At 47.5% G+C, this 10404-nt stretch overlaps 2 protein-coding genes across 3 annotated transcripts; both read left to right on the forward strand.

Moving 5' to 3' along the window:
* Positions 1–648: 648 nt before the first annotated feature.
* Positions 649–6332, forward strand: LOC105559150 (E3 ubiquitin-protein ligase ZNRF2). Its single transcript, XM_012007242.1, has 4 exons — positions 649–1060; positions 1995–2090; positions 2257–2362; positions 2662–6332. The coding sequence occupies exons 1-4, from the start codon at positions 682–684 to the stop codon at positions 2717–2719; spliced, it is 639 nt and encodes a 212-aa protein (XP_011862632.1). The 5' UTR covers positions 649–681; the 3' UTR covers positions 2720–6332.
* Positions 6333–7632: 1300 nt separating this feature from the next.
* Positions 7633–9898, forward strand: LOC105559151 (diphosphoinositol polyphosphate phosphohydrolase 1). Of its 2 annotated transcripts, none has more exons than XM_012007243.1 (3): positions 7633–8139; positions 8323–8493; positions 8683–9898. In XM_012007243.1, exons 1-3 carry the CDS (start codon positions 7987–7989, stop codon positions 8977–8979), a joined length of 621 nt encoding a protein of 206 aa, XP_011862633.1. In that variant the 5' UTR covers positions 7633–7986; the 3' UTR covers positions 8980–9898. The 2 variants fall into 2 exon arrangements, with proteins under 2 accessions (XP_011862633.1, XP_011862634.1); XM_012007244.1 differs by having other exon boundaries at positions 8323–8478.
* Positions 9899–10404: the final 506 nt, after the last annotated feature.

Raw genomic sequence — 10404 nt, forward strand, 5'->3', positions numbered from 1 at the left:
GAGCGAGTGCCACTACTGGTTATACTGTGGCTGACGAACGCACGACCCATCGTGTAGTCGCGTGACCCGCGGCGCGTGCACGCGCACAGTCTCGCCAAGCGCGGGGGGGAGTGTGTGGAGTGTCTGCGCGAGCCGACCGTGTTGACATCTAGGAAGTTTAAGATGTCGGGGAATGTTTTGTGCGACGAGCCGCTGGTATGTTCGCGGACGAAATGACTTGCTCATTGTGGCGCGCGTTTGCTAAATTCCGGCCTAAGTTAAATCCCAGGGTGTTGTAAGAGCGCCGCGCCGCCGGTGTGGCCGTGCCAGGTCGTCCAGCCGTCTGTCGCCGCCGACGCCGACGCCGACGTGAGCCGCGGGGGGGAAAAGGGAACAAGGAGGTGGACGAGGGCGAGACGGAGGCGCGCGCGAGGAGACCGCGCCAGTGTATGTGTGTGTGTCCGTACCACTGCCAGGACCTGAGGTACCCGGGACCCCGGGGGGTCGCGTTCCTCCTTCCTCACTCTTCCGCCCGGTCGTCGGCCCGGGGGTCGCGCGCGAGCCCGGCGGCGGCGGCGAGCGAGTCCGATCGCCGGACGGCCAACGGGGCAGCAGGCGGGGGCGACACGGCGAGCGAGGACGCGGGCGGGCGAGCACGTGGTTGACGACGTGGTTAGCAGATTCACCACCGCGGAACCTGGGATGGGAGCCAAGGCGAGCACCGTGGCACAATCCGCTGGTGGCAACGGTCAGTCCTCCACTGGGGCCAACGAGACCGCGATGCAGGGCTTCTCCGTGCTCCGCTCCCTGCCCGGCGGCGTCGGCCTGCTGCAGCACCAGCACCAGCAGGCCAATCAGTCGCAGAACTCGCGCATGTCCGGGGACAGCCGGCAGCGTGCGCGCTCCCTGAGCTCCGTGCCGGACCTCTCCTCCGACGGCCAGGCCGGCCTCTCCACCTCGGTCGGGGTTGGGGTCGGCCAGGCCCTCGGCCTGCCGCAGCTCGACTCCGACGACACGGACGAGGAGAGCGGCCGCGTTTACGCCGCTCACAGCCTGCCTTCGCACATTTGGTCCCTGAACGGTAAGTCGAGTCCTCCCCCCACCCCCCACCCCCCCGAGTCTTCCGACTCCGCTCCGCGCGAGACCCAGCTCGACGCGCGTCGCCGTTTCACCGCGAGCCCCCCCAGCGCCGAGAGTCAACAAATATGTTGTGCACCGTCGAGATGCGAATCTCGTACGCGGCGGTTCTTTGTTGTTCCGTCTCGGGCGAAGGAGCGCTGCGTCGCGCGCGGCGGGGTGCATCGTATCGCCGTGACGAGACGAGGAGTCGCGCGCTCGCCAGCCAGTCAGCCAGCCGCCGGTCGTTTGTCCGCGTCGATTCTCCCCGGACGCGGCTCTCCTCGGCTCGCGCGCGGGGGGCATGCGTTCGGTCGGCGCTCTCTAACCTAATTGCCAGCGCCGCGGAGAAAAAAAAGCGAGGTTAGGTCGCGCCAGCGCGCGCGCGAGAGAGAGAGAGAGAGCCCCCCCCGCGCGAAACGGAGTCGGGTGCGCGGCGAGTGATTCGCGGGCGGGACAAGGGGGCGTTTGTTTTGACGCGTGTTGCCGGGGTGGTTGGCCCGGTAACCGCGTACTACAATCGATGACAGAGCCCGAGGACACCGAGCGGGGCCTGGGCTGAATTTCGAATCGGCCGTGCGGAAGATATCGGGGCGCGAGAGGACGAGGAGGCGGGCGTGCGGCGGACGCGCGCCAGGATCGGTGAGGCCCGGTTCCGCGGGAGGCGGCGAAGGATGGGGAGAGGATCGCCGCGCGGCACCGCGCGCCACGGCTGAGGTTATGTCGGGTCTATTATGGGAATTATAGTGAGCTCGTGCCTGAACGAGCACGAGGCCGAGGCTGTCGTCCCCGTGGATCGCGTCAGACGGGTCTTCTACGGTACTCGACCTGCACTCTCGCCCCGCCCCGCCCCCTCTCTGTTTTTTCTTCTACTGACGTTGCTCGTCTTTGTGTTCAAGGTCTAAAGTGTCCTGTATGCTCCAAGTTTATTCTGCCGGATGATATCGAGTGTCACCTGGTCATGTGCCTGACCAAGCCACGGCTCAGTTACAACGGTGAGTGGAGCGAGTGGCGAGGAGGTCGCTTATCCGCCTGGTAAACGGTAGACACTGCTCCTTGGGTCTCTGTCGTTGACCAGGAGCACCGCTCGTCGACGACTTGATAACTGCTGGCGATTGTTAGGACGGTGGTTAAGTGTGCTTTTGCTTGTTTACATGACAGAGGACGTGCTGACGGATGGGAAAGGCGAATGTGTCATTTGCTTGGAAGAGCTGCAGTCTGGAGATCTTATAGCCCGCTTGCCCTGTCTCTGTATATATCATAAAAAGTATGTACGACGGTGCAATTTACTTATTTATGTTTCACTGTCTTCCGTTAACTCCTTTATGGTAGATGCGTTGAGATGGTCGAGACGTTCGATTGGTCCGGAAAGTTTGTGTTGCTATAAATTGCTGTGAAGATTTCGATACGTCGCTTTTACGTATCGAAATTTTGCAGCATTAAACTGCAATCAATCACAAAGTAATTATTAATTTGAGCTAATGCAAATTGAACAAGTATGTCGCCTTCAATTGATTAGCGTACGGCTGGGATAAGGTAATATAAAATCGTGCGTTCTTCTTTCAGCTGTATCGATAAATGGTTTCAAGTGAATCGTAGCTGCCCTGAACATCCTGGAGATTGATTCGTACCTGCTGAACTTGCTGGAGTATAGTGGAACAAGCTGCTAGCCCAGAGGACGTTTGCACCGACGGGACCGAGGTGGCAGGGAATGGCAGAAATTAAAAGAAAAAAAGCTAGTCAAGGTGGCTGCTAGTCCATGCAAAATGGTGATTGGGTGCGTGCGGTGAATTGTTCGACTGAACGATACTCGCTCATCAAATCGAACACACGGGGACACAGATGTTTAATGCAATCCTCAATTCTACTACTGTTAAGCGGAGGACTTAAATAACAAAAAAAAATCGCCATAGGATTCAACGATACAATGCTATTACCTATACGTATCTACAATTAATCTATTATTGCTCTATCGCTTGATATCATTGTACCATATTTATAAATTTTACTTAGTTTTACATCTTGAGCTCGATTTAGCGCTTAAGCAGGACAATCTTTATTATCTCGGTATCATGATTTCTTTCTCTTTTCTTATTCTCTTTTTATGGTTCTTTTTCTTTCTTTCTGGAAAAGGGGGACAGGACGAATCTTAGTCAAGGGGACCTGCGTAGGAGCAGGTGAGCTCTACCTTACATAAGTTGGTTATACTTTTATTGATTTTTAGTATTGAGACGATATATCGTAATTTCCGTTGTCTGTTGGGGAATGAGTGCTAGAAAGGATATTTTTGATACTTTCATAAAAGGGAGAGCCAGAATGTATAAGAGTTTCGAGCGCTGGAGATGACGACGTAACACTGTTGATGCTGTAGTAACAATAAAGGTTCTGATTTAACCTTCCTTACTGAGATTCATACTAATGTGATAAATCTCTTTTGTTGTTATTAGAGAGAATTGACACGCTCCGTGTTACTGAGATGTACAGTCTATTGTCGATTACTGAGGATTTACCTACTGTATAATTAATCTCTTTTGTATATGGATAAGGATTGACATAACCCAGCAGAAGTAGTTTTTGTAATACGAACAATCAAAGTCTATCATTGTTCCAGTAATGTACGCAAACCGTATATGTTCGGCTCGGACTTGTCACTTGCGTGAGGTTTACAGACACAAACTAACAGAGCAATGAGAGAGAGAGAGAGAGAGTACACGTGGTGAGCGAGGAAATGTGGGCGATGCGACGAGAGAAACACACCACGAAAGGAACTAGAAATAAATTATGTTAATAAAACCGAACGCGTAAAGTATGTACATACACATGTGTTTATATATATGCATACTCTCGCGCACTTTCTCTCGACAGATATGTAGATATCGGGCTGGACACCTTTTTCACTGATAAGCGAAATTGCAGACTAGACAGTTTTCGCAGGCAACGGAAGTCGCTCGCTGGATTACAAGCGGACGTAAGAAGAAAAGAAAAAAAGAGAGAAACTATTCGGAGCTTGAGTGATATTTAATATTACACGTATCGAAATTAATGAATTACGCGAGCACGTGAGTCAAGGAGAGAAAAGTATCTGTATTGAAGAGAAAGCGCGCGACGCCTAAAACATCCTGTATGTATATATATGCACACCTTTTTTAAGCTATACGAGAGGTAAGTGGCCGTGGAGACGACAAGCTCGATTTCGTAAAGAAATAAAAAAAACTATTAAGCAAAAAAAATATAGAAAAGGTGATAGGGGAAGGAGATGTGTAAAGGGAACCCAAGACAAAGGTGCGACATCGACGATAGCGATAACACACGCGTATACACACAGGGAGGTTCTTTGTATTACTGATCGAGGCGAGGATTGTGTCTCGCGGCTGGTCGTTTGTCGATTTTACAATATGTAAGGCTCGTTGTACTGCGACGATTTATACAAAGACGGAATGCGGGGTAGAAAGCGCCTGGTAGCGCGCGCAGTGATGAGGGACGCAAATAGAACGCGCGTAATGCTGCGGCGCGGCACGGCGGTACGCGGGGAGCACGTGCGTCGCGTGTGCGTGCATCGCGCGTCGAATCGACGCACGCACGCACGCACGTGCTCGCACCCGGTCCCGTAGCGGTATTCCGTATTGTGACTCCTGTTCATATCCTGGTTGCGTCCTCTCACACTTGCTGTATTAAAGGGGGAAAGGAGAGAAAGTGAGAGGACGCTAGAGCGGAGTAGCAGGGTGCAGGAACCGCAACTGAAATAAGAAACGGGACGACACTTGTTTTTAGTTATTTGAAACAAAAACGTACGAAGTAATAGTTTTTTTTTTAAATATATATTCACGCATCTACTTATACCTTTTCTTTTTCCAATCGCATAGAGTGTCCCTGAACCACCGCGTATTCGGTTTTTCATGTTGATCGGCGAGCTTTACATAAAAATTTCGCAACCTTAATTGAGAGGCATCTCGTTATTTATCTTCCCTCCGTAGCTTCGTCGAATTGTTAATTGCCCCCTAATTTTTAATTACTCGACAATTGCATAATACTTTTAAGCAAAAGTTAGAAATCGTTGAAAGAATTTTATTTGTTTGTGAGAAAGACGCCTGGTTCTCGGACATCTTGTATAGGACCGGATTATCTTCGTTATTGTAGTTATCAGCGAGACTGATGGAAATATCTTTCTGAAAGTACTGTGAACTCGACAAAAAGTGAGATTACAAAATTACTAAACGTATCTCAAAATAAATCATAATTGTCCTTGATTCAAAATTCAATGCGATGCAACGAAATGTGAGGAAGGTCAAAGTATATTGTGAAAAAGAACTGAAAAAAAATTATGAAATATTAGATACGAAATTTACTGAACTCGACTAAAAACTGTGTTACTTTCTAATAAGTAATTTCTCGCTGAACTTTTACTGCAATATTGATAAGGTGAAACGAGGTCAATCGCGAGGGGTTTTCGGCCAAATCCCATTATACTCTCAGCGAAATATTTCCACCAGGGAATTCCTATTGATTTAAGATGTACGGTACGGAATTCCTCTACTCGAGGGGCTGCAACAACAATCGATCTGATTGCCGCCAAATAAAACGTGAAAGCCCGAAAGTGCGTCTAATCTAGCTCTGTAGAATAATGAGATCGCGAAGGAAAGGCGGTGGAAGCCTAAATTCGCAGGATCGTAACTGTGGATACACACAGGTTGTAATGAACCATTTGTATGTATGACACTATTGACTTAAATATATAGTTTATAAGCTACGTTCGATTCACGAGACGTGTAATTTTACAAACTGTTTTCTTTTTCTTTTTTCTTTTCTACGTGCGATAGGTGCGACGAGTCGCGCGATCGCGGTAATTGCGGGGAGGGTAAGCGTTTATGAATGATTATTGTACAAAGTGATGATAAGTTCGTAAGTTGATTACTTGACCAGTCTGATTTTGCCTTACTAAGAGTCAAGTCGAACGGCATGTTTCTTTAGCGTTAGCGACCGAAACGCGGCGAGAGTTGGTTTAGGGTTGGATGGAAACGGAATTCTGTTTAAGCAAAATTCATGTGTGATTTATGAAAGATTGAGGAGATTTTGATCGTTTAAACACACGTTTTTTCGTGAATATAAATACGATAAATTCTTGAGGCATCCTTGATTCTAAGGTGTGATTACTAACGCTCCGTTACTTTTGTCTATTTTAATTTAACTGAAAACTGTTATATTATTCACTACATAAATATGTATACGTTTCATACCATATGTGTTTAGTGAGTCGTATAGAGATAATTTACCTTCCTTATCGACTATTGAGGAAATCTAGCTCTTCTTTCCAGCTTCTTTCCAACTGAAATTCTGTATACTTGTACGTGTTTTTTCATGGACACTTGAGAGAGAGATTTGGAATATCAGTATTGGCTGTAAGAACATCTCTTGTCAACATAGTTTTGTCTTCAGCTTTATATCGCGTTCAGTGAATTATCTGACGGGGAAATACTCTATTTAATTGCTTTGCTTTATCTCTTAGGAAATTCGAACCGATCCACTTGCACTCAGCTTGGTTCAAGATAGTCCAGAATAGTCCATAAGTAATTGTATCTTCTACAAAGTCTGCCTAAGGTCAACATAAATTACAAATAGTTTCGAATTGTTATCTTACAAAGAAGAAGAATCATCTTGCGATTAGTTTTTCCATTAGTTTTTTCATATTACATGATACGTGCGTGCCGTCAAAATTCCCTTTACCGTCAATATTGATAGTCGATTTATCGATATCCTTTGAATGTGAGAGTAAATTGAAAACATAAACAATTAACTCGAAGAGTTCGAATTAACTTTTATGAGCTGAGTTTTATAAAGTAGACTTGAATGCACGATTCTTAAAAAAATCATTTTCAATGTGTGAGGTATCTATTCTTCTCGATTGCATTTAATTTCTTTCCTCGTCTAATCAGAACGTGTGTATTCACGCTTGTTTAAATTCGTTAAGAATTCAATGCTACTTGTTGACGATTGAAACTTTTATTATCGCATTTTAACGTAAGCGACAAAGAGGCACGCGCTTTCTAGGAATTCCAGCCAATGCCATTTCACCCCCGAACGCGTATTCATATTAATCATCGTCTGCATCGTCACAGAATCGCCTTCGAGCCTGATCACGAGCGATCATTAATATTCCGTCCAGCCAAATAAAGTCGTCGTAAAGCGTCACGGGCTCGTATTTTAAGGGAATGCTGTAGTGGTTTGATTTACCGACAGAATCGCATACAGTTTTTGCATTTGTAAATCTTATTGGCATTTATGTACAAAATAATACCAGACCGTATTGTGGACTGCATAGTAGAACGTTTTCACATAAAAAAAACACTGAGGTTTGAAGTCTAATTCGTGTCGCATTATGTATTTGAAAATTTAGAACGTAAGATCGTGCGCGACAATCTGAAATATCGGCCCCACCGGCTATTCGAAGATCCCGCGCGGAGAAGCCCATGCGCGCGCGCACGCGCGCGGGGATCGAACCGGATTGATTGGTCGTGGCGCGGGGCGGGGGGGCCGTCTCACGGCCGGCCGTGGTTGGTCGACGCGGGTAGCCTCGGGTGCCTTGGAGGTTATAGCGAGCGTCCGGCGAGGATCGGGTTTCTGTTCGGTGGGTTATCGCGCGGGCGGCACAGATCGGCGGCGGCAGACGCGTTTCGTCGTTGCGAGCGGAGGGACGCGCACTCGTTCGGCCTGAGCAACGGGTGGCAGGCGCATCGCACCGCGGCCACCGCGCGCGCACGTGAAACCCCGGGGGCCGCTCGCACGTTTTTACGTACGGCAAAGTGAGGACTCGATGTCGATAATATGTCGGCTACGAGCAACGTTAGGACGACGCGGATGCACAGGATGGCCCGTCGGGCCGTTTGACGATTATTTATGAATCTACGGAAAGATCTGAGGCGAGGGTGTCCACGGTGCAACAACAACAACATGGTGAAGGAGAAGGCGAATTCGATCCGCATCTACGACTCGGAGGGCTACCGACGCAGGGCCGCCTGTATCTGCGTAAAGAGCGATCTCGAGGACGAGGTAAGGCCCAGGCTGGCAGATGGCAGCCACCTGTGCGTGCGCGTGCCCTCGCCGGCGGCACGTGGGCGGTCGGTCGCGCGAGCCGGCTGGCTCGCGCTCGTCGCTCCGAGTCATCGATCGCGCTGGACTTTGGCGTCCTCGCCCGAGGTCGGGCTGGTCTCACGTGTACCCGTCAACTTGCAGGTACTACTAGTTACATCCAGTCGAAGACCCGACAGTTGGATAGTACCAGGCGGCGGCGTCGAGCCCGAGGAGGAACCAGCGGTCACGGCTCTACGCGAGGTCCGAGAGGAGGCCGGCGTTCTGGGACAGTTGGGCCGTTGCCTCGGCACATTTGAGGTTATAACTCGTGATGTATGCCACACAGATATTACATTATGCCCCTTCAATGTTCTTCTTCTTCTTCTTCTTCTTCGCGCTACGCTCCGTGTACAATTGTATCGTAGCCGCTGTTGCATTCGACTTGTCACTTTGAGAGCTCACGTGGATTCCAAGCGAAATAACGACCCCGATAAGACAGAGCCTCTCTCTCTCTCTTTACAGAACGCGGAACACAAACACCGAACGGAAGTGTGGGTTATGCGAGTGACCGAGGAGCTGCCGGAATGGGAGGACTCGCGCGCTATCGGCCGGAAGCGAAAGTGGTTCACCATACCGGAGGCCCTGCTGCAGCTTGGTCAACACAAGCCCGTCCAGCGCTCTTACCTGCACAGCCTCCACAATACCAATCCACGACATCATCCCACCTCTCAGCTGTCCAATCATTCGCACTCCACGATGGCGTCTATCGAACTAATGAATAACTCTAGTAACAATACCCACTTGAACGAGCACAGCTAATATCGTGCTCGCGGAGATCGACCCGGTTCTCTCTCTTACTCTCTCTTCTTTTTTTCAATCCAAAATTCTGACCGCGCCATGAATTCTCTCCGAGCAAAACTTGCTGTTATTTCTCCTTTCTCCCCCTCCCTGAGGGACTCCACTATGCAACTACTGTTGTGTTTTATATATATATATATTGATATCTATGTGCTTATCTTTATCATTATACTCTTAGATTAATCAACTACGATTATTATTACGTTTAGTTTTAGATTGTTGATAAATCGGTTCGCGAGGGAGCACCTAGTTTTTTCCTTCCGTTTTTCTCGCCATAACCGGATTCTCATTTTTGATGTGACATTTTTTTATTGAACGCGCGAGAAGAGACGATTAAGTCAATTATTTTTATCGTCATTATTTTTAGTGTTTGTGCCTAATATACGTAGAATGCCATACACGTGATCCTTTTCCACGTATCGCATATCCCGGCTATACAGCTGCGCCAACTTTTTCTACATTTTTGTCGAGGCGAGGGAAAAAGTTGCGTTGTACTTGTTGATATACGGACGACAAAAATTATGTAACTTTGTATATTAACTTCTTGAATAAATTTTGTAATGATTTCTGCGAATTATATGCGCGGAGGTACGCGCGGTGCTGCCGATTTATACCCTCCGTCGTCTATGGTTGAAGGAAAGAATTTCTGATCACGTGGCACGCACAGGTGCATTAATTCTTCGTTACAGCTTAAGTTTACCGTATTGATTTCAGGTATCTATCATGGTTTTCTTTCGGTATTTATTTCCTCGCGACGCTTTGTGCTGACAAATTGTTATGACTCGAATTTACGAAATTAAAAAGGGCGGGATTTTAATGAGGAAGCGAACGACTTTTGTAGCAGACTATGAGACATTAAATTTTTACTATTTAGAAATGATTATGTATATTTTTACTTAACTCTATCCTGGCGCACATCGTTAGATTTTACTTTTCGTCGTATCTTGCTTTTAAAAACATACGAGAGATGCCATGTAGGTAGCCCAATATTTGTAATTTAAAATGTGAATTTATACACCGTTTTCCACCTTTGTCCTGCGCGCCGATTTTTTTTCGGATTTAACGCAGTTTTCTTTTGCTTTTAACACGTATCTCATTTCAAATGTAGAAAGTGCACCTAGAAAATTTTAGTTTTTCTTTTTTAGCTGCACATTTTTACGTCTCTTATTTTCTTTTCAAAATAAGCATTAATCGAGTGCAAGTGAAAGCTGTAACATAAGAGACTTGTTTCCTGTTGCTACACTGATGAACCAGTGCAACAAATTAGAGTAAGACAAGCATATTTTTTCTCATTCTAGTTTACTGCACTAGTTCACCAGTGCAGAAACAGAAAACAAACCTATAATAAATAGTTTCATGCGTTGAACTATAAGCACAGTATAACCA

This window comes from Vollenhovia emeryi, unplaced genomic scaffold (assembly GCF_000949405.1).
Source record: "Vollenhovia emeryi isolate VEMERY1.0 unplaced genomic scaffold, V.emery_V1.0 DF939288.1, whole genome shotgun sequence".
In the NCBI taxonomy this organism is placed as follows: Eukaryota; Metazoa; Arthropoda; class Insecta; order Hymenoptera; family Formicidae; genus Vollenhovia; species Vollenhovia emeryi.

Coding starts and splice junctions, on each gene's coding strand:
- LOC105559150 (XM_012007242.1), top strand. CDS start 682: ATGGGAGCCAAGGCGAGCACCGTGGCACAATCCGCTGGTGGCAACGGT. Junction 2,091..2,256: donor GCCACGGCTCAGTTACAACG/GTGAGTGGAGCG, acceptor TTTACATGACAG/AGGACGTGCTGACGGATGGG. Junction 2,363..2,661: donor CTCTGTATATATCATAAAAA/GTATGTACGACG, acceptor TTCTTCTTTCAG/CTGTATCGATAAATGGTTTC.
- LOC105559151 (XM_012007243.1), top strand. CDS start 7,987: ATGAATCTACGGAAAGATCTGAGGCGAGGGTGTCCACGGTGCAACAAC. Junction 8,140..8,322: donor AGAGCGATCTCGAGGACGAG/GTAAGGCCCAGG, acceptor GTCAACTTGCAG/GTACTACTAGTTACATCCAG. Junction 8,494..8,682: donor TTGAGGTTATAACTCGTGAT/GTATGCCACACA, acceptor CTCTCTTTACAG/AACGCGGAACACAAACACCG.